A 27,869-nucleotide genomic window follows, 5' to 3' on the forward strand; every position below is an offset into this window, starting at 1 on the left:
TTTATCAGAAATGTTCAGTTGTTCTTTACTTTGAAAATGTTGCAATATCACAATAGGATATTTATAGTACATATACATAATACAACAGTTCATATCATTTTCCAAACATGTTTTGAAATAGGCTATATGTAAGCAATAAGGTACAAGAGGTAAGTCATGGCTAAAGGGTGTTGTTAGGCATGACGTGAAGTGGAGTTCCTGCAACCCCTTCAGCCGTGACTTATTCACGATACAGCACTAGCCTCGAGTACCTTATTGCTTTTATAACACGGTTACCACACAATACAAATATTAAAGCCAAAAAAATTTATCAATGCAACTTCCATGAAGTAAACTTTCACTGAAGCCTTCCTTCCGCCGAAAAAAAATAGTCCAACCGTGAACAGCAACAGAAGTTACATTATTACTCCATTAGATGGCGGCAAATACTGTCTTTATGAGTGTGTCAGTCAGTAATGAAGACTTTTATATTGAAAAGACTGAATTGTTGTGAACATGGAACAAGATGCAACTGACAAATGCTTTGACTAGCACTGTCAGAACCCCTTAACTGTTAAAAGGACAGGATAATACATTGGACATTTAAACAGATTTTTTATTATGAACATAGGACTGACCTAAAGGAAAACGCTAAATCTGAATGCAGGTAATAAACTCGTTCAATCGATCTCTTTCTCATAATACTCTTCTACATAATACAGTAAGCTTCAATGAACAATATCAATTGAGAACATACAGTTTACATTGCTAAGAGTGTTGTGTAGTGATACACAGAACCGTTGGGTGAAGCAGTCATAGCCGTGTTTTATCATGAATAAAACACAGCTATTGACCAATTAGAATCAAGGACAGGAACTAACCGTTTTATAAAACATATATTAATAACAAAATAACTTTTTTTTTTTTTTTTTTAAAAACACAATGTACAAAAAAGGAAAAAATGTTGAGGTTATATATTTAATACAGGTCTGCACACCTCCTAATTATATTGCCTGTGATTTAACAAGTTTTGTGTATTTTTGGTATGGTTGTGCAATAAAGATAAAAAGAGACTGGACTCATTTCAAGGCTGTACAGTGGGTACGGAAAGTATTCAGACCACCTTAAATTTTTCACTCTTTGTTATATTGCAGCCATTTGCTAAAATCATTTAAGTTCATTTTTTTTTCCTCATTAATGTACACACAGCACCCCATATTGACAGAAAAACACAGAATTGTTGACATTTTTGCAGATTTATTAAAAAAGAAAAACTGAAATATCACATGGTCCTAAGTATTCAGACCCTTTGCTCAGTATTTAGTAGAAGCACCCTTTTGATCTAATACAGCCATGAGTCTTTTTTGGGAAAGATGCAACAAGTTTTTCACACCTGGATTTGGGGATCCTCTCCAGTTCTGTCAGGTTGGATGGTAAACGTTGGTGGACAGCCATTTTTAGGTCTCTCCAGAGATGCTCAATTGGGTTTAAGTCAGGGCTCTGGCTGGGCCATTCAAGAACAGTCACGGAGTTGTTGTGAAGCCACTCCTTCGTTATTTTAGCTGTGTGCTTAGGGTCATTGTCTTGTTGGAAGGTAAACCTTCGGCCCAGTCTGAGGTCCTGAGCACTCTGGAGAAGGTTTTCGTCCAGGATATCCCTGTACTTGGCCACACTCATCTTTCCCTCAATTGCAACCAGTCGTCCTGTCCCTGCAGCTGAAAAACACCCCCACAGCATGATGCTGCCACCACCATGCTTCACTGTTGGGACTGTATTGGACAGGTGATGAGCAGTGCCTGGTTTTCTCCACACATACCGCTTAGAATTAAGGCCAAAAAGTTCTATCTTGGTCTCATCAGACCAGAGAATCTTATTTCTCACCATCTTGGAGTCCTTCCATACGGGCTTTCATGTGTATTGCACTGAGGAGAGGCTTCCGTCGGGCCACTCTCCCATAAAGCCCCGACTGGTGGAGGGCTGCAGTGATGGTTGACTTTCTACAACTTTCTCCCATCTCCCGACTGCATCTCTGGAGCTCAGCCACAGTGATCTTTGGGTTCTTCTTTACCTCTCTCACCAAGGCTCTTCTCCCCCGATAGCTCAGTTTGGCCAGACGGCCAGCTCTAGGAAGGGTTCTGGTCGTCCCAAACGTCTTCCATTTAAGGATTATGGAGGCCACTGTGCTCTTAGGAACCTTAAGTGCAGCAGAAATTTTTTTGTAACCTTGGCCAGATCTGTGCCTTGCCACAATTCTGTCTCTGAGCTCTTCAGGCAGTTCCTTTGACTTCATGATTCTCATTTGCTCTGACATGCACTGTGAGCTGTAAGGTCTCATATAGACAGGTGTGTGGCTTTCCTAATCAAGTCCAATCAGTATAATAAAACACAGCTGGACTCAAATGAAGGTGCAGAACCATCTCAAGGATGATCAGAAGAAATGGACAGCACCTGAGTTAAATATATGAGTGTCACAGCAAAGGGTCTGAATACTTAGGACCATGTGATTTTTCAGTTTTTCTTTTTTAATAAATCTGCAAAAATGTCAACAATTCTGTGTTTTTCTGTCAATATGGGGTGCTGTGTGTACATTAATGAGGAAAAAAAAATGAACATATGATTTTAGCAAATGGCTGCAATATAAAAAATAGTGAAAAATTTAAGGGGGTCTGAATACTTTCTGTACCCACTGTATGTTACTCCAATGAACTGCCTCAATAATGTGCTGCAGTTGCAGAATGTATTTGCAAAAGCTTGGTAGAATGAGTAGATGGTGACATCTTGAGTTCAATGTTGAAAATCAAAATTGAGGTTGTGTGCTCCGCCCCTTTCATACCACTTGTCTGCAGCTGTACAATCATTAGTCACAGGGCCTGTCCCAATACACATCTGCAGTGCGAGACTGTTTTAGGTCTGAAAAATGCCAACTGCATGGCCCTTAGCACACACTAAATCCATACTAACATAGGCAGTATGTGAGGCTAAGACAAAACAAAAAAAATTCTGTTCAGTTTATCAGAAACATCAAACACATTCAAAATCTTTCAAATTTCTGGGCCAATTTTGAATGAAAGTTCAGAAAGTATGTAACTGTTCCTTTGATAATTAAGTTGAATTTTTCTGTTGGGGAGGAGGGAGGGGGTGTTCTCTAAAACACTGTGGCAGATATACATACTCTCAGCTCACACCCAAATATTTTCAGTCCCTGTCAGATTATGCAGTGGTGTGGTATTTCAGAGTTAATGATGTTATAATGTCTGCTAAGCAAGCTCAAAATGTCTTATGGGTGGAAACTCACAACCTCCTCGCAGTGGAGGTGGTGTCTCTCGTTGAGAGCAAGAGTGGCTTTTAAGCCCGGAACACACCGAGCCGACGGTTGGCCGTCGGGCAGTTTTTGTTTGTCGGCCGACTAAGTTTTCTCAGTGTGTTCTGCACCGTCGGCTGAAGTTGGTCCTCGTTGGTTTTTTTTTTAGCCGATTCGACATGTTGAATCGGCATCGGAGCTTGTCAGTCAGTCGGACCATCTGATCATTCTGATTGGCTGTTCAGCTACTGCCTTCTGCTGGTACGGAAAGACATTTCTTCTTACGCAGACACAGAACAGACGTGCTACTTGGCCGTCAGGTGTCGTTTTGGTGTGAGGGCAACTTTGGACCCAGACGCTGCCGACGTGAGCCAACCCCGCAGTCTGCTTTCGTCGCCACTAGTTCGTCGGCGTCGGCTTGGTTGTTCCGGGCTTTAGACCACATTATCAAAGTGCCCATTCGAAACGACCACACTGAAACAAATCCTCTCGCATGTTTGGCCGGGAGACTGGTTTATCTCAGTGGACCTAAAGAATGCCTAATTCATATTCAGATTACCTTTCATCATTCACAGGCGTTTTCTGAAGTTTGCATTCTAAGGTGCAGCGTATTAGTTTACAACCCTCCCCTTTGGTATTGATACATTTCTCTCCCCTCTTGAAATTGAGTGGAGTTCACATGCTGAATTCTCTGGATGATTGGCTTGTCATGGCCACAGACTCATGCTTATCAACCAACTTCTATGTTTGGGGCTGCCAGTAAATATTGCAGAAAAGCTATATACTTTTCTGAAACCCAGTCAACGTATCTTTAAAATGCTGCAAACTGGCATTTTCAAGCATTTTCCAAAAAGATGCGTTTTCAAATGTATCTGAATTAGTGTACACGTATCCAAGCACTCACAGACCTTAATCAACTCCCTGAGCTCAAGCTGAGGAAAACTCTTCCCTTAAAGTGTTTTTTAGAAAACCCTCGGGTTGATGCCCACAGCCTTGAGAGTGTGTGTTGATTAGGATTGCTTCACATCGACCACTTCAGCTTTGGCTGAAAGCCCCCATCCCACTCTGTGCCAGGCATGTGGGCCTTATGCGCGCCACGATGACCTGCAGCTGCCTGGATCCACCACTCTGCACATTCTGTATGCCTCTCTTATCTGACACATTCGGGTTTGGGGACACATTCAGTTTATGGATCTCTCCTAATAGGCTGGTAATCTGAATCAGGTGTGTTAAGTAATGGAAATATACAAAATGTGCAGATCAGTGGGTCCTCAGGACCAGGATTGAAAACCTCGGCTCTAGCCCTGTGAAACAGCAGAGTGCTGTACAGTATTGTCAGAGCAGATCACAATTGACCATATGCACGGTTACCTCCTGGTTGTCTTTAAGCTAGCTTGGGCATTTCTGGAGAACTGTTAGCTGTCATTCCATACTCGCTGTACATTGACACAAAACCATCAATGGTTGATTTTTTAATGTTGTATTTATATTTTAATGCAGTTATCACACTTGCCTAATTTGCAAATAATAACCCGTTTTATTGATTGCAATAAAGATTAAGCTAATGGGATCGTTTGAATAAGAAACACTGTGTCTGTAATTAGACACACACACGCAACATTTTCCCAACACTTCAAATGTCATTTTTAATGTGATGACCAAAAACATTATTTGAAGAGTTTTGGTTCCAAAACGCGATATGCGCCATTTTTTAAAAAAAAATTGAGTTTCCGCCACAATCAGTATTTGGTATTGAAAAGTCATTTATTAATTTTGCGCAAAATGCGATATTCGTCGTGTTATTCTGTCATGTTTTCTCTCTTTCTTTCCAAAACGCGACAAACGCCAGTCTCCTTTCTCTGCAGAATGCGATATATCCGCTCAACCAATCACAGCGCACCATTCCACGCACTGCAAACGGTAATGGCGGTGCTCTGAATACACCCAAGGGCTATTTCATAAAAGATGCTAAGAAAAGCGAGGTTTAAACTCCAACACCTGACTTGAATGAACCTAACAAATAAGTTGGGGCTAAAGCGGTTTCATAAAAGGTAATTGAAGTTCACGCAGTCCCGCTAATTTGATCCAGGTTTACCTAGTCAGGATAATTGTGTGTGCACGGTTTTCTTAAGCAGCCCTAGAGGTCAATCATGGATCAAATCGATCAACCATAGGAAACAGCATACATTTTGTGCTATTTTATGCGTTTGAGACATTATGTTTTCCTCAGTTTATAACTTACATTTCACAAGTTTATTCTCCATCTGTAAATGTTAGAAAGTCATACAAATATTTCCATTTTGCTGCTAAACTTCACAGCGAATGAGCGTTGCTGCGTGCATGCGTGCCAAACAGATGGAACGCAATATAGGAGCGCAATAATTCTGACTAAAATATACATTTTGCTAAAATATTTGATGTTGGACATTAAATGTGCCATATGTACAATTTTAAACCTACAAGTAAGTGTATTTTTATGATAGCAGTAACTGTAAATGGACTATTGTAATGGGGTAAATCAAGGCTAATATACTGTAGGCCAGTGGTTCCCAAACTTTTTAGAGTGGAGTACCCCCTGAGGCATTTAGCATCCTTCCGCATACCCCCTCTCTTCCGGTTAGACTGCACCTTTTCCATTAAGGGACAATATTTGCCCCCTAAATTGACTTTCCAGTGCATTTTTTTATCTTTATAAATATCTTTACAACATTTACAATGTTTTAAATAAAAAAAATATTCAATAGAGACATATGCAATGATAAAAACGTGAAAAGTGATTAAATACTAAAACTGCCAGTAGATGGCGGTAAGTCACTGTCTTAATGTGTGAGTCATCGAGTCATTTGTTCAACGAAGCAAGTGGCTGTATTTATGAATGAATCATTGAATCAATGGCTTTCACGAACGATTCGTTCAAAGCTGCAGATTCGTTCACGAATTACCGCTGTGTTGTAGTTCTGCTGTGGCTTTCATTGCACAATAGAGCAAATGCTGACAATATTGTGAAGAACATCACTTAATATTACCCTTTTGTTTGTTGAACTGTTGTATGAAATCAATGTCACATTTGCAATCGTGTGGATATTTGGATTTACATTCTTGCTCGTAAAATTCTTGCTCACAAAAGGTATGTTTTGTATCAAGAGTTTGAATCTTAAATTGATCTTTATGCACCTTTTGTGCCAGGCTATTTGTTCTTCATGCTAGTAAGTGCTAAATCGACTGTACATTGTCAAGAACGGTAGCGCGATTTGCTAAGGCATCAGAGTCTGCACGCAACATAATTAAACATTATAAAATCACTAGGTTTAAAAATAAATTTTGTCAAGGTGAAGTATGAAGCACTCACAAAATCTCATGAAAAACAATAACTTTTCTTGCGAATGAATTACACAGAAAGTGAGCGCTCGCCCTTTATAATCACTGAAGCTGTCAGTGCAGCGCAAGCTAAATGATTTCGGCACACTTGTGAAAACTCACATTTTATTTAATGAATCTAACTAAAGTGCACAAAAAATCTGTTATTTACAGTGTGTTGACGAAAACTGATGGTCGGATTGAATTTTGCTGAGGAACACTGAGGGTGCGTCTTTTTTATATTGTCTTACGTCGTCTAACTAAATTAACACAGGTCTGACTATGTAAGTGACTATATTCTGATTATAAACTAAGTATTACACTATTGATGCTGTTAAAGCTACCTCAGGACATTGAAGATACCGACACACCAACAAGTGACATTTTACCGGAAGTTTTCCAGCTGGCTTATATTATTGCGGAAGTTAGAACGTTCTGTGCATATGGTCAATTGATGTGTCAAGCATAGGCTGGGATATGCAGACAGGCTTTCAGCCTGTAAATGGTGCTAGTGATGTAAAGTTTCACTCTCCATGTAGTGCAGAATTTTTGGTTTGATTGTTTGATGTTTCTAGATTTGACAGGAATATCAGTGTGATTGAAATGGATGAAGCAGAAGTTCTCTGTTCATATACAAAGATTTAAAAGAGTGGTGAATTATTGTCTGTATATTGTCAAAAATCCATATCAAAACAAGAAGTCAAACCTTTAAACTGCAATCTATTCTTTCTTTAATAATAATGATTTTAATAGTTTTTAACCACAACCAACCATCTGCTACTAGTTCACCTGGTACTTACTACCAAGATAATAAATCTACTACTAACAACTAATTGAACCTCAAGACATTAACTCACATTTAAATAGCTGAATTTAACTTGAAATGAGTTCAACTTTACAAACAAACTCAACAAATGAATTTGAATGAACCTCAAAAACAAACTATTGTTATACTAAGAAGTATAAAAAATTTCTGGTTGAGACAAAAGAATTTTAAAAACTAGTGGTCAAAACTCAAGCAAAACTTGTAGGATATTAAATTGGTAACACTTTAGTATAGGGAAACACGTATAAACTATTAACTACCACTTTCCCCTCAATAAACTCCTAATTTACTGCTTATTAATAGTTAGTAAATTAGTTAAATTTAGGTATTGGGTAAGATTAAGAATGTAGAATAAGGTCATGCAGAATAAGGGATTAATATGTGCTTAATAATTACTAATAAATAGCCAATATTCTAGTAATATGCATGCTACTAAGCAACTAGTTAAAAGACCCTAAAGTGTTACGGAAAAATGTTATTACAATATGTCTGTGGATGTAAATAACTGGTTGTTGTTGTTTTTATGGCTCACTTGTACCCTATTTGAAATGTTTGCAGTATGTTTCGGGTGACAGGTGAAGGCCACAAGCTGAAAAGTACTGATCTAACAAAGTTGTTCAATATCCTACAAGTTTGGCCGGAGTTTTGACCTCTTCAGAAGCAGAGTAGGTATTTCTGGATCAACTTGGAACATGGAAAAGTAATTTATACAAAAACTGCCATACCAACTGCCATATTGCCAGAGTTGGTAATCTTCATTTCATTATTTGCACTGCAAATTCCTTTTATAAGCTGTAATGCGGTTATATATGAAGAACTTCAGATTCTTCCAGTCCCGGTTCTTTAGAGCTTCTGGTTCAGCCTTTAAACACTTCTCACAGTCACTCTTTGCTGGTACAGTACAAGATGTGATGAAATGCATCATGTGTCTTTCCACCGCCTGCACCTCTGTCTGCTGCCAGGGTTTTTTCCTCTGGGTAATTTTACCTGAAAATGGTCAGAAAAAAAAAAATAGGATAAAGAATAGTGTGTGCTGGAATTCCAAACTGAAGTTCTGAATCCTATATCAGTAATTATGTCTTCATCTATAGTGCAAGTAAATTATTTGCACTCTACCTATAAATAGAATTACATTGGTTACGTTTACATGGACATTTTTTTTCAGTCGGAATTAAATCATTCTGATGGATGAATTCGAACATGGTGTTACATAATGGTGAACATAAATGCAACATAAAGTGATCGGACTGATGTGCGTGTTTATATGTGACAAGCTTAAAATTGGATTTGATGTTTTGACATGCGCACACTGCACAAATATACAGAGGTTCCCGAGTTTGCCGCATACTAACCACCATAATCTCATTGCATATTTTCTTTGTTTTAAAAAGTAGTCTTAATATTCATCTATTTCGGGTCCTGATTAGTAGACGACGAGCACATGAAGGTTTGTGTCATGATGCTTATATTTATCAAGCAGTAAAAATGCCCCTTCCCATGCTCAAAACAAGGCGTCTGTGGATGAGAATCCGAAACAAGGACTGCTGGAATGGCACTGTCCCGCAGCACAGATGATAACTGGAATGGAAATTTTAGAATGACACGACAGTCATTTTTGACACTATATTCAACAACAACAACAGCTCATTCCATGCGTCACACATCATTACATTATTTCTACGACATTGCACATGCGCAGAATTCTGGCTAGTTAATAATACCTAGAATATCAAAATCAACCGCAGGCGGTAGATCCTTTTCCTATTTGGTGCCTAAACTTTGGAACAGTATTCATAGCATTGTTTGGAAAGCAGACACACTCTGTCAGTTTAAATCTAGACTAAAAACGCACCTCTTTAACCTGGCATACACATAACGCATGATCAATTTATATTTTCACATCCGTTAAAGGATTTCTATAACACTCGATGTACTCGTTACATCATAAGTAGAACGGCATCTACACTAATGTTAGTCTCTCTGTTTATCCCGAGGTTTACCGTAGTCAGACGGATCTGGGCCGTATCCAGATCAGAGGTAGGAACTGTGCCTAGACACGACCACAACACATTCCTAAAATGTCAGCTAGATTGTGTCATCTATCCCCTGTGAAGGCCACATCGACATGACAGCCAGTGACACAGATCCCCAACAACCCCGTTTCCATACCGGCGTGATGAATCTGATCTTCAACCAGATGGAATTAGATTAAATATTTTGACTGTTCCAATCCCAATCTGATTTATGACTTAATAACTAATGATTTTTACAATGGAATGAATCAATACTGAACTTAAGCTGGACAATGACACCATTTTGTGCAGCCAAAATTATTTTTCTATAATTACTGTAAAGCTGCTTTGACAAAATGCATTTTAAAAAGCGCTATATAAATAAAGGTGACTTGACTTGACATACTGTGTTGTCTTAAATAAATTGTTAAATCTGATCACTGCTGTGGGTTCACAATTTATACATTGATTCATTTCCCAACATTTTTGATAAATTACATAAATCCATCTTAGTTAAGACATTAACTCAGATATTTTGTTGTAAGTTTAAAAGTAATCCGTTACTTGTTACTTGAAAAAGTAATCTGATTACGTAACTTGCATTACTCCCAATGCTAACCGTAAATAACAGGTTGCAGATACAATACAAATGAATGGAGACAGCCACAGACAGCTACAGTACCTGCAAAATTTATGTTTCTCTAATAAAATAGCTCTGCTTGACAGAAAACATCTTGGTTACATATGTAACCCTCGTTCCCTGAAGGAGGGAACGGAGACGTACGTCAGTAGTGACCGACGAATTGGGATATCGCTAGAGAGCCCTATCAGCTTCGAGTAAACTACAACAGGCCAATGGAATTGGCGTGCGATACTTGCATAATGCGCACCGCCCCCGCCAGGTGGTATAAATAGGGAAGCAGATGCAATCGCACTTTGTTTTTCGCTGAGGAGACAACCTAAGTCTGCACTGCAGCGAGGGCACAGGAACTGTGGCGACAGAACGTACGTCTCCGTTCCCTCCTTCAGGGAACGAGGGTTACATACGTAACAGACGTTCCCTTTCAGTCGGTCACGTTCGACATAAGTCAGTAGTGACCGACGAATTGGGATCCCAAATAAAACGCCACAGTTACAGACCCCTTCCAGCGCCCAGCGCAAGCTTTAGCCACCCGGCGCACCAGGGGGGCAGAGAAGGGGGCAAGCTTACACTGAGAGAGTCTACTGCTGTTCCGCAAGACCCACTACAGAAGACTTAGGCAACACTGGGGAAGCGAACCCGGAGGGGACGCTGTGGAGACCACAACCTACCCGTAGAGGAGGAATTTACGTGGAAGTACACATATGGACTGGCCGCGGGCAGTACGCTTATGGAGTCCCTGGGATGGCTCCAGCCTAGAGATAAGGGACACTCATCTGACAGGTGACAGCAGAGCTGGCTCTGCTAAGGGAAAGACACGGGCTCACCGTGGGGAGTTGACCATGGACAATACACACATGGGACCACTCACGTGGAGGGGTCACGACATATGGCACCCAGCCAAACATCAACGTCGGTAACGGACGTTTGGCCTGGCATCAGACACTCCGAGACGCAAGGGGAGGCGGAGGAGCTCGACAGGGTTCGCCAAGCGGGGAACTCTACAGGAGTAAAGGATGCATGTATCCGGCCCAGGGGGCGGGAATGGCATTGCAAGCCGACACTAGAACGGGTTCCTCGCGTTTACCAGCTACTGGAAGCGAGTACACGGGAAGATACCAGTTCCACACGAAGGCTACAGAATCTAGCGAACGTGTTGGGTGTCGCTCAGCCCGCAGCTCTACAGATATCGGTCAGCGAGGCGCTGTGCGCCAGCGTCCAGGAAGAGGCAACTCCTCTGGTCAAGTGAGCTCTCAACCCGAGCGAGCAAGGCACGCCTTGGGAATGATAAGCCAAGGCGATGGCGTCCACTATCCAGTGGGCCATCCTCTGCTTGGAGACAGTCTTTCCCTTCTGCTGGCCTCTGTAACAAAGAGCTGATCTGAGGTCCTAAAGCTTCGCGTTCTATCCACGTACAGGCGCAGAGCGCGGACGGGACAGAGCAAAGCCAGGACTGGGTCTGCCTCCTCCGAAGCCAGCGCTTGCAGGTTCACTACCTGATCTCTGAAGGGAGTGGTAGGAACCTTGGGCATATATCCAGGCCGGGGTCTCAGGATAACGTGAGAGTCCCCGGGCCCGAATTCCAGTCACGATTCGTCTGCTCCTCGTCCTCCCTGACTTTGCACAGGAGCTGTCCGAGAAGGCTCACTGGGGGAAACGCATATTTGCGTAGGCCCCGGGGCCAGCTGTGTGCCAGAGCATCCATGCCGAGTGTGCCCTCGGTCAGGGAATAAAACAACTGGCAGTGAGCAGTGTCCGGGAAGGCAAACAGATCAATCTGTGCTGCCCCGAAGCGCTGCCAAATCAGCTGGACCACCTGGGGATGGAGTCTCCATTCGCCCAGAAGCGGAGGCTGCCGTGAGAGCTCGTCGGCTGCACGGTTGAGCACGCCTGGGACATGAATGGCATGAAGCGACCTCAGATGCTTCTGACTCCATAGCAAGAGATGGCGGGCGAGTTGCGACATGCGACGGGAGCGTAGACCACCCTGATGGTTGATGTACGCAACGGTCGCAGTGCTGTCCGAGTGGACCAGTACGTGCTTGTCTATCAACAGCTCCTTGAAGCGGCCCAGTGCAAGACGTACTGCTAGCAACTTGAGGCAATTGATATGCCAATGCAGTTGAGGCCCCGTCCACAGACCCGAAACTGCATGACCATGTACGTGGCTCCCCACCCGGTGGCAGAAGCATCTGTGTACACCACAGCATGCCTGGACACTTGTTCGAGGGGAACTCCAGCCCGCAGGAACGAAGGGTCCGACCACTGAGTGAGGGTGCAACGGCAGTTCGGTGTCACGGGAACACGGAATGTACCGCACTGCCACGCCCATCTTGGGACCCGGCCGTGAAACCAGTGTTGAAGCGGCCTCATATGAAGCAATCCGAGCGGCGTGACTGCGGCTGCGGATGCCATATGCCCCAGGAGCCTCTGAAAAATTTTCAGTGGGGCCGCTGTCCTGCGCTTGAGCGTACTCAGGCAGTTCAACACTGACTGGACGCGTTCCTCGGTGAGGCGCGCTGTCTGGGCGACCGAGTCCAGTTCCATACCAAGATCCTCTGCCCGGGGGCGAGTTTGCTCTTGTCCCAGTTGACCCGAAGACCGAACCGACTGAGGTGAGCTAACACCATGTCCCTGTGTTCGCACAACTGTTCCCGCGAGCTGGCCAGAATAAGCCAGTCGTCAAGGTAGTTGAGAATGCGAATGCCCTGTTCCTTGAGCGGAACAATGGCCGCCTCCGCAACCTTCGTGAAGACGCGGGGCGACAGGGCCAGCCCGAAGGGTAGGACTTTGTACTGATATGCTCAACCCTTGAACGCAAACCGTAGAAAGGGTCTGTGTCGAGGCAGAATCGAGACATGAAAGTACGCATCCTTCAGGTCGATCGCTGCAAAACAATCCTGGGGACGGATGCATTCAAAAATGCGCTTCTGCGTAAGCATCTTGAACGGCAGACTGTGAAGGGACCGATTCAGGACACGCAGATCCAGGATTGGCCGTAACCCACCGCCCTTCTTGGGTACAATGAAGTAGGGGCTGTAAAACCCTGACTCCATATCGCCTGGAGGGACCGGCTCGATTGCATCCTTCGCCAGGAGGACAGCAATCTCCACCTGGAGAACAGGTGCATTGTCCAGAGACACGCGAGTGTAGTGGACACCCCTGAAGACCAGGGGAGGCCGGGCGAACTGAATTGCATAGCCGAGTCTGATGGTACGAATGAGCCAGCGGGACGGGCTGGGAAGCGCTATCCAGGCTTCCAGACACCGAGCCAGCGGGACCAAAGGCACCACAGACGTACCGGGCGTGGGGCAGCGAAGCAGAGTGCTGGGACCTGACTCGGACGGCACAGCGGCCCGAAGTGGGGTCTGACTCTGTGAGGTGGCAGTGTGCATGGGAGAAATGACATCTTGAAAAAGACGCAGGGTTCGTCTGTGAAGCTCTTTTAGAAGGGGAAATTCAGCTCTGATCTTGTGCCGAAGCACACAGGGAGCAGCCGTGATGTGATCAGGTACACCACTCCCTGATCACAAATGCAGAGGAACCGGCCCAAATCGCAAACCGTTCAAACTGCACGGGCAAACAGTGCTGTAAAAACAGCAGTTGAGAGCTTATAAACAGCTCAGGCTCCTCTGAAGCTTGCGACCTCGCTGCAACGTGCCGTCACACCAACACAAGACCGCTGTTTCTTCAAGGCTTGTAGAGTTTCACTCTCAGTCTAATAGCTCTTACAGGAACACAAGGTTGGCTCCAAAGCGAAAGACAGAGTGCGATTGCATCTGCTTCCCTATTTATACCACCTGGCGGGGGCGGTGCACATTATGCAAATATCGCACGCCAATTCCATTGGCCTGTTGTAGTTTACTCAAAGCTAATAGGGCTCTCTAGCGATATCCCAATTTCGTCAGTCACTACTGACGTACACCGAACGTGACCGACTGAAAGGGAACTAAAAAAAAAGGCAAACTATATTTTGACAGTGATACAAACCATGAACAGTAGATGAACATTGTCCCTCCTGTACGCTCCTTTCTTCCTCATCACAGTTCAGAACTTTTTCTGTGGAAGCCAAACAAAGTACAGCTTAACAATGTGATTAAGCAGAAAGGAGTAGATGATAAACACAGAAAAACAAACAAAAATGTAAAATAAAATTACACACCATCAGGATCGATCCCAATTTCATCCCAGTTCTTGCCATGGAACTCAGCTAATCTTCCTTGCTCAAGAGCCATTAGAACTTTGCTAATTTTGGCAAGTTGTAGGGTCTTTTCAGGGAGTCGATAGAACTCACCATGGATTATTATGTAATGTCCAAGAAAGTTGGCAAGCTGGTCCATCTCTGTGTCTGTCATATTCAGCACTGTTGAAAGGGTTGCGGCATGCTTTCGCAGTCTGGTAGATGTCAGTGACTTGGGAAACTTTGCACCGCATGCCTTTGCAAAGCCACGGAGGCAGCCTGACCCTTCGAAATACGTCATGGCTTCTGGTCTTGCAAACAAATAACCATTGTCTTTTAAAACCCCACAAGCCTCTCTCTGCTGAACAAGGAGTTCTAAGGAACACAACATTTTTGGAGTCAGAAGAATTGGAACTGGCCAACCATGGGTTCCCCTGGTGACAATCATTGAGAAGTGTCTGCAGAGTATTTTTTCCACTTCGGAGAGTGCCCAGCCCACATCCACATTCGGATCAAAAGTGTCTCTTGATAAAAATGCAGACAAAGGCAGGCTCGCCACCTCTCCTTCCCTGCGCCGGTTAAAGAGAATCACCTGGGCTAGACACACCTTTGCCAGCACCATCCAGGCTTTAGTAGAGGGACTTTCAGAGAGTGATCTGTACCACTTATCTTGCACTTGACTGAGATGTGTATGCATTTTTTGAACATCTTCAGTAAAGGGCATGAGAGTGGGTACATTACTCTTTGCGTCCCTGATGTTCCTCAATGCTGTAGCCGAGATCATCTCGTTCCACTTCTCCTCATGGATGTCTTGAAACTCGCTGGCATTCTTCACAAGCTCTTTGTTGTTCGAGAGTAAACCCTGAGCTTTTAAAACTTTGTTTACTTTAACCAGGGAATTCCCAAGCTTGTTGGCAAGTGTTGGAGTCAAGAACTTGTCGGTTTCAATGTCATACCCACATGTATGCTTGACAGCTTTGACAGTCTCCATGTACTTCTTTGGATTTACACAATCTTTCATTGTTTTTAAGGAGGTGACTCTCCTAGCATTGTAAAGCAGCCTTCCCAATTCTCGCATCTTCTCTCGCACATGCTGTTTATTCTTGGCTAATATCCCACCTTTGTTTAACAAGTGCTGTCCAAAATCAATAATTACTTTGTCGTTTTTTATTATTTCCGTGATTGGGTCAAGATTCATGGTAGTGATTACTCCCCACAGTTGTTTAGACATGTTTGAAGGCACAGGCCCTGTGTATCTACACAAAGCCTGAACACGGTATTTTCCTGGTTTGGAGGCGATTGATGATTGAGGTTTAAGTCTACAAGAACGCAGATGTCGCCACAGGACCTTTCTTATAAAAAGCCCTTGACAGTATACACAGTGCATGAAATCATCTCCCTGCGCTTCTTTAGGTGGCCGTTTACATGGCACTAGTTCCCCTTTTCCTGATTTCATAACAGCAGCATTGTGAGCATAGTTTCCTCTGTTGCGAATATAATCTAGCAGTTTTCTTCTCTCCTTGGATCCCTTTGGAAAGCTTAGAGCTTTAGCCACATCAGGTTTTTTTTCATGCGAACCTTCTAGATGCCTTGCCATCTTAGCGTAAGGCTTACGGCAATAAAAGCAGTAATGCCTCTTGTTGTACACTCTACTGCCACCTATTTTTTGGCATGCACTAACAACTATGCTGTCTTTTGTGTCCTGACTGGAGCAGGGTTCTTCTGCTGTTCCAGATGCTTCAGATGTAAGGCTGTGGCTATCAAAGGACATTTTGTCTGATGTTGTCTCACAGACAGGGGAACTCGCTGAGCCAGACTCATCAACATCCAGTTCGTCAAGAAGCTGAAGATTTGCCTGGTCTGGTATAAGGTTATCATCACTGTCACTTTCAGAAAAGATATCTGAAATGTAAGAATCTGAACTCTCTGATGTAGAATCGTAGAGTTCATCAGAATCTTGAAGATCCATGTCTTTCATCTAAAAACAAACATCATTAAACTAGGTTATGCAAATTTGATGGTTCTCTGATAGTTTCTAGTCCAAATGATTTATCACTTATGAATATAATTCACTGATAATGAGAATAAATGCTGTTTGCAGCTCTAAGCACAATCCCAGCTCACTACAAAATGGCATTTTTGAGTTTCTTGTTGTGACTTGAAAACTTAACTATTATTTCCAGTACATCTCAGTCTTGGCACAAAAATCTCATTTTCATTTCTGACCTGTGTCACAATCTATAAACAAATATCAAAAGTATAAACAACATTTTGCATTATTATAGCATTTGAAATTGAGAAAAAAGATGCCCAGACTTCAAAATTCAACTTCTTAAAACTTTTCTTCTTGCTCATGCACACACATTTGAATAAAACAGACTTACAGTGGGTACGGAAAGTATTCAGACCCCCTTAAATTTTTCACTCTTTGTTATATTGCAGCCATTTGCTAAAATCATTTAAGTTCATTTTTTTCCTCATTAATGTACACACAGCACCCCATATTGACAGAAAAACACAGAATTGATGACATTTTTGCAGATTTATTAAAAAAGAAAAACTGAAATATCACATGGTCTTAAGTATTCAGACCCTTTGCTCAGTATTTAGTAGAAGCACCCTTTTGATCTAATACAGCCATGAGTCTTTTTGGGAAAGATGCAACAAGTTTTTCACACCTGGATTTGGGGATCCTCTCCAGTTCTGTCAGGTTGGATGGTAAACGTTGGTGGACAGCCATTTTTAGGTCTCTCCAGAGATGCTCAATTGGGTTTAAGTCAGGGCTCTGGCTGGGCCATTCAAGAACAGTCACGGAGTTGTTGTGAAGCCACTCCTTTGTTATTTTAGCTGTGTGCTTAGGGTCATTGTCTTGTTGGAAGGTAAACCTTCGGCCCAGTCTGAGGTCCTGAGCACTCTGGAGAAGGTTTTCGTCCAGGATATCCCTGTACTTGGCCACATTCATCTTTCCCTCGATTGCAACCAGTCGTCCTGTCCGTGCAGCTGAAAAACACCCCCACAGCATGATGCTGCCACCACCATGCTTCACTGTTGGGACTGTATTGGACAGGTGATGAGCAGTGCCTGGTTTTCTCCACACATACTGCTTAGAATTAAGGCCAGAAAGTTCTATCTTGGTCTCATCAGACCAGAGAATCTTATTTCTCACCATCTTGGAGTCCTTCAGGTGTTTTTTCATGTGTCTTGCACTGAGGAGAGGCTTCCGTCGGGCCACTCTGCCATAAAGCCCCGACTGGTGGAGGGCTACAGTGATGGTTGACTTTTTACAACTTTCTCCCATCTCCCGACTGCATCTCTGGAGTTCAGCCACAGTGATCTTTGGGTTCTTCTTTACCTCTCTCACCAAGGCTCTTCTCCCCCGATAGCTCAGTTTGGCCAGACGGCCAGCTCTAGGAAGGGTTCTTGGTCATCCCAAACATCTTCCATTTAAGGATTATGGAGGCCACTGTGCTCTTAGGAACCTTAAGTGCAGCAGAAATTTTTTTGTAACCTTGGCCAGATCTGTGCCTTGCCACAATTCTGTCTCTGAGCTCTTCAGGCAGTTCCTTTGACCTCATGATTCTCATTTGCTCTGATATGCACTGTGAGCTTTAAGGTCTTATATAGACAGGTGTGTGGCTTTCCTAATCAAGTCCAATCAGTATAATCAAACACAGCTGGACTCAAATGAAGGTGCAGAACCATCTCAAGGATGATCAGAAGAAATGGACAGCACCTGAGTTAAATATATGAGTGTCACAGCAAAGGGTCTGAATACTTAGGACCATGTGATATTTCAGTTTTTCTTTTTTAATAAATCTGCAAAAATGTCAACAATTCTGTGTTTTTCTGTCAATATGGGGTGCTGTGTGTACATTAATGAGGAAAAAAAATTAACTTAAATGATTTTAGCAAATGGCTGCAATATAACAAAGAGTGAAAAATTTAAGGGGGTCTGAATACTTTCCGTACCCACTGTATCTGGGGTTTTATGCAATAGTTCCTTGTGGGGACCAGTTTCATCCAATTCTTTACAGTTTGTACTCTGAAACTAGAGCTGCAGGATTAATCATTAAAAGATCACAATCTCAATTGAAACACCCACATGATATTATAACTAAATGACAATGATTCAGCTATGGCTATTAAACATTTGACTAGAGCTGCATGATTCTGGATAAACTGAGAATCACAATTTTTTGGTTTAAAATAGAGATCATGATTGTCCCACGATTCTAAATAGACAACTAAACAAAATATATGTAATTTACTAGAGCTTCTGACAAAATGCTAATTGCTGCAGTCTATTTAAAAAAAATAAAATAAATAAATAAATAAATAAATATATATATATATATATTTTTTTTTAAATTGGTTTGAATGAATGGTTCAATGACATTGCTAGACCAGTAAGTGGCGACAAGTGACTGATAAAAATGTATTTGTCACCGAATCATTCCTTGAAGAGTTTTGTTCAAAAACACTGATTCAACCAGTAATAAAGCAATTGAAGTCTTTATGAGCGAGTCATTGAATCATTCATTCAAAATCGATTTGTTAAAAAGATTAATGAAATGTTTTAAATAGTCTGCAGCAATTAACATTTTGTCAGAACCTCTAGTAAATTACATGTTATTATGTTTAGTTGTCTATTCAGAAATCATTCCGATTGATGAATCTGAACAGTGTTTACATGAACGCTAAATAATCAATTTTAATTGCGTTGAATTTATATGTGACAAGCTTCAAATCAGATTTGATCTTCTGACATGCGCACACTGCACGAATATACAGAGTTTCCCGCTGTTGGCACATACGAACCATCATCCTGCCATCGCTTCTTTTCTTTGTTTTAAAAAGCAGACTTAGGGACCATTTACATGACACCAATTTCAACTAGAAACTAAGAACTTTTTATGCGTTTTGGCCGTTCATTTACATAAAAACAGCATTTTGGGGGCCTGAAAACGATACCGTTATCGTCCCTGTGTAAACTACAAAAACGCAAATTTGTAAAAACGGTGATTCTGGCAGCAGAATACAGTGTTTTTTGTCATTTCCGTGGATCCGTGTGAACGGGGATTGTTTTGACAACGTTGTCATCTATACAAGAATAATGAAAAAGGAAAAAAACTCTTCCGTTATTAGTACATCATTGTCATGTAAATGTACCCTTAATATTTATCTATTTCGGGTCCTGATTAGTAGACGACAAGGACAATAAAGCAATTTTTGCCGTGCTGCTTATATTTATCAATGCAGTAAAAATGGCCCTTCCCGTACTCAAAACAAGGCGTCTGTGGATGAGAGTCCGAAACTGGGTTGGCATTGTCCCACAGCACTTCACAGACGATAAATGGAATGAGAATTTTAAAATGACACATCATTTATTATATGATATTCAACAACAACAGCTCGTTCTGTGCGTCATACGTCATTGCACCATTTCTAAGCCATTGTACATGCCAGAACTATCCAGTTTCGGTTTTCAATCCAATCAAATGTTTACATGTACTATTAAACGATTAGAAAAGATGTAAACCACCCTTTACAATCTGAATTAAAGGTGGGGTATGTATTTTTTCAACAATGCTGTTGCACATTGTTGATATTTGAAATCAGCCCAAACAAACCCACCCCTCTCTTCATTGCTCCGCCTCTAAAACTCACTCTCCAATCCTAACCTCCCTGTTCCAAGTCAGTCTCGAACCCCGGCCCGTCCGCTGCTGGCATGCGAGGCGAGTGCACTGACAATGACGCTAAACACCGCATTCTCTAGCGGTTGTCAGTGTGCAGTGGTTTACCTGCACAACTCTCACTAGCTGGCCACTGTTACACACACAATACGAGAGTGGGTATCTGTTTATCAGAGCTCACGCGCAACAAAATGCATCACGAAAAATAAAGCGCAGATGAACGAACAACAAGGAAGCACAAAAAATTAACGTACAGTACACAAGAGTAAAAACAAACAAGAGTTCGTTGTTAATCGGCAACAGCACAGCAGCTCCAGACAATCAATGACACTCAAACAGTTTTACTCACATGTGAAGCGGATTCAAAGCAGCCTCCATGTCTGTTTTCAGGCCTTCCCGCTTAGTTCTCTCCAGCGCTGGAAAGCTTTTCTAATATTAACGCTGGTCCTAAAGCGCTTGCCCAGTCATAAACCTTCATTCCAGTGATATTCTTTTGAGCTCTTTTGTATTGCGTGTCATCATTTCTCTTTCGGTGTTTATTTTTTATTTTCAAATCTCCCTCTTGCTCGTTCTCTCTCCTCGACCGTCATAGCCCCCTAATACTGATTGGTTAGACGTTTATTGTTGGTGTCAGCCCGACTAACTTCCAAACAGTGTAGTTGAAAAAATACATACCCCACCTTTAAATTTAAATTGGATTTGGCCAATTCATTCCGACTTTTTATTCCCACAGTGCTACTAGTCCGATTACAAAATGGATTATTAGGATCCATGTAAACTCAGCTACTGATGGAAAGTGTGCCGTGGGGACGTTGTAAAGCCCAAAGTATAGTTCACCAGACAAAAAAAATTCCTTAAGGAGCCATTGGCTCCTATAGAGGGAAAAAACAGGCACCAAATAATTTTTTTAAGAGCCACACAACAATGAACTTAAATTTTTAAATCACTTACTTTTAGTTATCCTGTTGTGTTTATATATCTCCCATTTACAGTTTCACCATTTTCATCTTGTGATTTTTCTGGCTGCATTTAGGCCACGCCCACAGATTATGACGTGTGTTTTTGTTAATATTTTGAATCTGATTAAGGTGATGATACACGGGGCAACTTTTTGAGATCCTCCAATCAGAATGTTAGCAGCCGATCACGTGATCGGTTCGGAGATTTCAGAAAAAAATTCAAACAAGATGGCGGCCTCTCAGCGGCAGTGGAGCGGAGAAAAGGAGCATGAACTTATATCTTTTTACGCTAGTAAGTTGTCATGCATCAACCCAAAACAGGGAATTTACCTCATATAATGCTTAAAATACCAACAACTATCCAATGTAATGCGTGTAAACTGTAATTAAGCCATCGAATGTTTTCAGTTAAATACCAAAAAGATGGAGACTGTTTAAAGTCTGTAGTAGCGTAGGCTGTAGGGCGTATGGCATATGAATGTAGCTTTTGACCCGGGTTCGAATCCGCCTTTTGCCGAACTCGCTCTTCTCTTTTTTCCTATCACAAATCAGATCGGATAAGCATTTATTTTTAATTAAAATGAAGAAAATATTTGAAAAGTTGAAATAAAGTGCCTAACAAGTGTTTATAATAAAGTATTTATTAGGTTGGCAATAAATTTGCTCCTCTCTGATTAGTTGCTGCCAACTGTCCGTTGGCCTAATTAGTTGCCCTGTGTCTCATCAGGTTGCCCGTTGACGGCAACATTGCCCAGCAACATTGCTCAAAAAGTTGCCATGTGTATCATCACCTTTAGAGATTTATATTTTCTGCTTTCATTTTTTGTTAAGTTTTAATGACTTTTTTTTGTTTGTTTTTAGTTTTTTTTGTTGTTGTTGTTTTTAAACATGTCTGTTTAGTTTGTATAATTTTTATTTCAGTATTAACAATTATTTCAAGCAATGAAAAATGTTTTTTTTCATGGTTTTAGTTAACTATAATAACCCTGATGCTAGTAAAATCTTTATATTGAATAATATGTGTCAAATAATGTTCTTAGTCTTTCCTTCCTGAAGCTACAACAGTTTACTTTGAATCAAATGAAAATAAATATAAATATATGGAAATAAATACATAAATATAGTTTGTGTAACCAAATAACAAACGGGGGAAATTGATATACATGCTACTTGACTTTGATTATTGAACAGGCCGAAATACAGTGGGACTCTTATTTTGAAATGTATGTGCTTTACTTTTGCTGCACATTCAATTTCAGATGAGGAAGATAAAAAAAAATTACATTGTTACAACCGTTTACAACACATTACAATATAAGTAATATAAAGTAAACTTTGTGATAATTGATCAGTATTAGTTCATAAGCAATCGGTAGACAAACGTGCTCTAATCATTGATTGTGAGCTGCTCTGAAGCACTGTTGCGAGAGCCTGAAGAACGCGCAACAGCGCCATCTTTGACTTTAAAACATGCAGCGCTCACATTTATTTAATGAAATTAATGTTAATAATCACATTAAAAAGTATCGCGATTTGTTTTTCCATCCACAAAATATAAGACGCCTTAAAATGATAATTAATACTCTTGTTATACCATTTAAGCTACTTAAGACTTTTTATGAACTTAATTTATCTGATGAGAATGAGCGGAGTGGAATAATGAAAGTGATCAGCATGATTGATATTCAAAACCGTGTCTGTATCTACAGTCTGTAGGGCCGGTTTCCCCTTTTGAATGATGAATATAGACAAATTTATATGAAGAAATAGGCAGTTGTTTCCTTTACGCAGGAGCAGAACACGCAAGATAGTTGACACTCAGCTGTAGTCCTTTCCGGTGTTCAAATGCAGCTGTTTTGCACCGACGCAATCAACAACACAGTCTGCTTTCATCAGCGCTAGTTCTTTGGCATTGGTTTGGTGTGTGATACAGGTGCTGGTCATATAATTAGAATATCATCAAAAAGTTGATTTATTTCACTAATTCCGTTCAAAAAGTGAAACTTGTATATTATATTCATTCATTACACACAGACTGATATATTTCAAATGTTTATTTCATTTAATTTTGATGATTATAACAGACAACTAAGGAAAATCCCAAATTCAGTATCTCAGAAAATTAGAATATTGTGAAGAGGTTCAATATTGAAGACAGCTGGTGCCACACTCTAATCGGCTAATTAACTCAAAACACTTGCAAAGGCCTTTAAATGGTATCTCAGTCTAGTTCTGTAGGCTACACAATCATGGGGAAGACTGCTGACTTGACAGGTGTCCAAAAGACGACCATTGACACCTTGCACAAGGAGGGCAAGACACAAAAGGTCATTGCAAAAGAGGCTGGCTGTTCACAGAGCTCTGTGTCCAAGCACATTAATAGAGAGGCGAAGGGAAGGATAAGATGTGGGAGAAAAAAAGTGTACAAGCAATAGAGATAACCGCACCCTGGATAGGATTGTGAAACAAAACCCATTCAAAAATGTGGGGGAGATTCACAAAGAGTGGACTGCAGCTGGAGTCAGTGTTTCAAGAACCACTACGCACAGACGTATGCAAGACATGGATTTCAGCTGTCGCATTCCTTGTGTCAAGCCACTCTTGAACAACAGACAGCATCAGAAGCGTCTCGCCTGGACTAAAGACAAAAAGGACTGGACTGCTGCTGAGTGGTCCAAAGTTATGTTCTCTGATGAAAGTAAATTTTGCATTTCCTTTGGAAATCAGGGTCCCAGAGTCTGGAGGAAGAAAGGAGAGGTACACAATCCACGTTGCTTGAGGTCCAGTGTAAAGTTTCCACAGTCAGTGATGGTTTGGGGTGCCATGTCATCTGCTGGTGTTGGTCCACTGTGTTTTCTGAGGTCCAAGGTCAACGCAGCCGTATACCAGGACGTTTTAGAGCACTTCATGCTTCCTGCTGCTGACCAACTTTATGGAGATACAGATTTCATTTTCCAACAGGACTTGGCACCTGCACACAGTGCCAAAGCTACCAGTACCTGGTTTAAGGACCATGGCATCCCTGTTCTGGGGTATTCCCTGGGGTATCCCTAGGGTATTGTGAAGAGGAAGATGCGATATGCCAGACCCAACAATGCAGAAGAGCTGAAGGCCACTATCAGAGCAACCTTGGTTCTCATAACACCTGAGCAGTGCCACAGACTGATCGACTCCATGCCATGCCGCATTGCTGCAGTAATTCAGGCAAAAGGAGCCCCAACTAAGTATTGAGTGCTGTACATGCTCATACTTTTCATGTTCATACTTTTCAGTTGGCCAAGATTTCTAAAAATCCTTTCTTTGTATTGGTCTTAAGCAATATTCTAATTTTCTGAGATACTGAATTTGGGATTTTCCTTAGTTGTCAGTTATAATCATCAAAATTAAAAGAAATAAACATTTGAAATATATCAGTCTGTGTGTAATGAATGAATATAATATACAAGTTTCACTTTTTGAATGGAATTAGTGAAATAAATCAACTTTTTGATGATATTCTAATTATATGACCAGCACCTGTATTTTGGCGCTCTAACTCAGTGAAACTTTCACACCCAGCATCTCATTTAAATACGTCAACATAAAAAATGATGTGATTGGCTACTGGTCACAGAACACGCAAATAACATGCAATTTTTACAGTCATAATGTGTGAATTTGTATGCAAAAAAAATCACTCGCAAATGAATATGACCGTTTTAGGCGCAGTCTGGAGCCCTGTGAAGTATACTTTCCAAGGCTGTGCGTTCAACTGTGTGCATACACTAGCGTACACGTAAAAAAACGAAGTACACCCAGAGCTTAAGTGTCCAGAATACAGGAACAATTAACCAAGAAAAAAAAATCCCTGAGAAGGTTCAAATCAGCCTTAAATATTCCACTACCACTAACTTTCTGGATACATAACATTAAACATTGGTGTACTAATTCACACTACATTACCATCAAAATAAACTAAACAGCAAAATAAATAAATAAAACATTACAAAGAGAGACAAAAATTAAATCTTTAGTGAATGTACCTGGTGAGGAGAGTTGCTTGGACCAGTAGCATCATCCATCTGTAAAAAATAAATAAATAAATAAATAAATAAATAAAAATTTTATTGGGCTGTTTATTCCAAATAAACTGTATGATTTTATTATTATTATTATTATTATTATTATTTTAACTGGATGCCTGGTTGGGCACAATGTACCTGCTGGCGAGTTTTTCTATTGCGCACATCCATCTGAGCCTTTAAATTGAAGGACTTGCTGGAATCATTAACATTTATATCACAAATATGAAATCCTCCTAGTCAGTCTCATTTATCAACGCGCGGTTCGACCTTCGCGTCCTTCGAAGGATGCCGCCTTCGAATTGGGACGCAGCTACTCACACACTTAACGCAAAAACAAGAGAAAAAGAAACATTTGCGAAACATACAAACACAGGAATGCAAACTTGGATTAGAAAAGATGACACGGCAGGACAGACACAAAAATCCCCCACAAATCGTAGATTGGGACGCCCAAATTTGGTTAAAACACGAGACTAAGATTGCATGACAGCACTACAAAACCACAACAAAGTTAAAGGGTATCTTTCTATCTATTCGTTGTCTTATTGCTTTGCTCTTTGTATAGGGTGAGGGCTAATTTAACTGTACCCTCGGACAAGATGATAAATACAGATTTAACAAACGGGCTGTTGTCTTACTTTCAAGCCCCGGTGAATAATTCACAAGTTTCACCCCGCAGTTTAATAAATTAAGCAGTCTACTCCCTGCCCCCTAAAACAAATGCTACAGCATAGTTTATAGTTTTGCCCCACACCACCGAACAAATGCAGCCGAGCAAATGCAGTGGCTCAGCTAACTTAGCAGATTGCTCAACGACATTTTTAGTTTTTTAAAAAAAGGCCCTTGGTTTTATTTTCAACATTTGTATCGCTAGCTATTTGACTAAGTTAAAACACAATACTTACATTTAAAGGTGTAATTAGTGATGGGCGCTATCGAAACACTCGTGAAGCTTCGAAACCTTTGCGAATCATTTGTTTCGAACTAGTGATTTGGAGCGCGTGTCACGTGATTACAGTAAACGAGGCTTCATTGCGTCATAACTGTTTCGAAATTTCAGTGGTTCGCCGCTAGGGGGTCGATGATCTCTTTGGCTTTGAACCATGAACCAGTGTCTGTTAATTTTTTTTTTTTTTTTTTTTTTTTTTTTACCTGATCTCAGATTTAAACAAACAAACAAAAAATGTAGACATTTAATGACACATTTATATAATAAAAGGTAAAAGTAGTCTCTTATTATCCTGATTAACCAAGATCTCCATAAAACAAACAAAAACAAGCCCTACAATTTAATAAAATGGTATAGAATGTATATAATGGTATTAGCTGATTTGTTGAATACACTTTAAATAAAACTTTTGCAATTGGTTTGTGAAAAGTGTTTTTATGCATGTTTTTGCTTAGTTTTCGTTGCATTTACACTGTTCTGACCAGCAGGGGTCACCAGCGTGTGGCGTTTCGAACGCTTCGAACCAGTGAATCATTTTGAAGCAATTGATTCAATTCGAAAAGATTTGTTTCTGCCATGACTAGACTGGGCGGAGTAAACACGAATATTTATGAGTTTCCTGTTCTGTGTTAAAGCGCCACTGAAAGTTTTTTTTCTTTTCTTTTATTATTAATATTAAACATTTGCTTACAAAGTACAAAAGTGAGAAATAAGCTAAGAGAAAAGAGCCAGGGGTTCAGGGACGGCCAAACATGACATAACATTGAAAATGAAAAAGGAAAATAAATAATTATTAATAAAGCCACTGAAAGTTTTACCGCGTCCTCTCCGGATCACAGCGTCAGCGTAGAAAGAAGTTAAACTTAGAATATAATTGTTCATCAATATATATCGATTTATATATTGTGTTTTGTTTTATGATTGATATAATGATTTACAGTCATTGATTTGCCAGAGGTATCTGATAGACTAGCTCCAAGTAAGGAGCCAACAGTATTTTTTATTATATGCTTGTTTTCAGTCTTTATGTGTCGTTTAATAACTTCTTTGCCAAAATCTATCTGCTGTGGCACAATAAAGTTTGTTATGATTATAGACTGCATGTGCCATTCCTTAGCCTATTAATTGTTTGCTCAGTTGGTAAATCGTTCCAAAAGGCTTTTAATCATGTTGGTTATGTTGTGAAATCATCAAACCTGTAGTACTTTCACAATGAATTTTAGTTAAATTCTACAAAATTAAATTGTTTTACATTAATACACTTATAATGGTGTTAGATTATTTGTTAATTGCATCTAATATACTTTCAATAAAACATTTGCAACTGGTTTGTAATTTTAATTACAAGTGGATATTCAAAAACATGAATTTAAAGGCATGGCATGTAATTAGCAAAAATAATTTGTGATTTAAACACATAGGCCTATAGGCCTACAGACACAAACAGTCCACACATGGTCTTGGCATCCTGGTCTTGGCAAATGAAAGTTGTTTATGCTCATGTTATTTTTGCTTTATTACATGCCATGCCTTCAAATTCAAATTTTTGAATATCCACTTGTAATTAAATTGTAATTAAATTGTAAACCAATTGCACAAACCAGTTGCAAATGTTTTATTGAAAGTGTATTAGACACAATCTACACGAAGCAGGGCTTTCCCTATCCAATCTTTTTTTTTTTCTTGTCAGAAATATCTGCGTACACACAAAACCACTAAAACGGACTCAAAATGATGTAGTATAGCTACATGCCATACTTTACAAACACAAGCAGTTGTTGTTACTGTTACGTGTCTGACTAGGGTCGAGGCGTGGGGTGATGACATTATCGTATCACAAAATATAAGGATTGGCTGTACATGCGAAAACACAAGGGTGTCGTTTTCAGATTTATCCACTCTGGGACCC

The 27,869-nt window shown here is 40.7% G+C and overlaps 1 protein-coding gene across 1 annotated transcript; it reads right to left on the minus strand.

Annotated features, from left to right (window-relative positions):
• LOC127523059 (uncharacterized) lies at positions 1-27,535 on the minus strand. The gene is made up of 6 exons (XM_051913516.1): positions 25,917-27,535; positions 25,147-25,332; positions 24,970-25,008; positions 14,278-16,273; positions 14,106-14,174; positions 1-8,450 (listed from the first exon to the last, which is right to left on the minus strand). The coding sequence occupies exons 2-6, from the start codon at positions 25,177-25,179 to the stop codon at positions 8,227-8,229; spliced, it is 2,361 nt and encodes a 786-aa protein (XP_051769476.1). The 5' UTR covers positions 25,180-25,332; positions 25,917-27,535; the 3' UTR covers positions 1-8,226.
• Positions 27,536-27,869: the final 334 nt, after the last annotated feature.

Source organism: Ctenopharyngodon idella, chromosome 11, assembly GCF_019924925.1.
Source record: "Ctenopharyngodon idella isolate HZGC_01 chromosome 11, HZGC01, whole genome shotgun sequence".
NCBI classification, from domain to species: domain Eukaryota; kingdom Metazoa; phylum Chordata; class Actinopteri; order Cypriniformes; family Xenocyprididae; genus Ctenopharyngodon; species Ctenopharyngodon idella.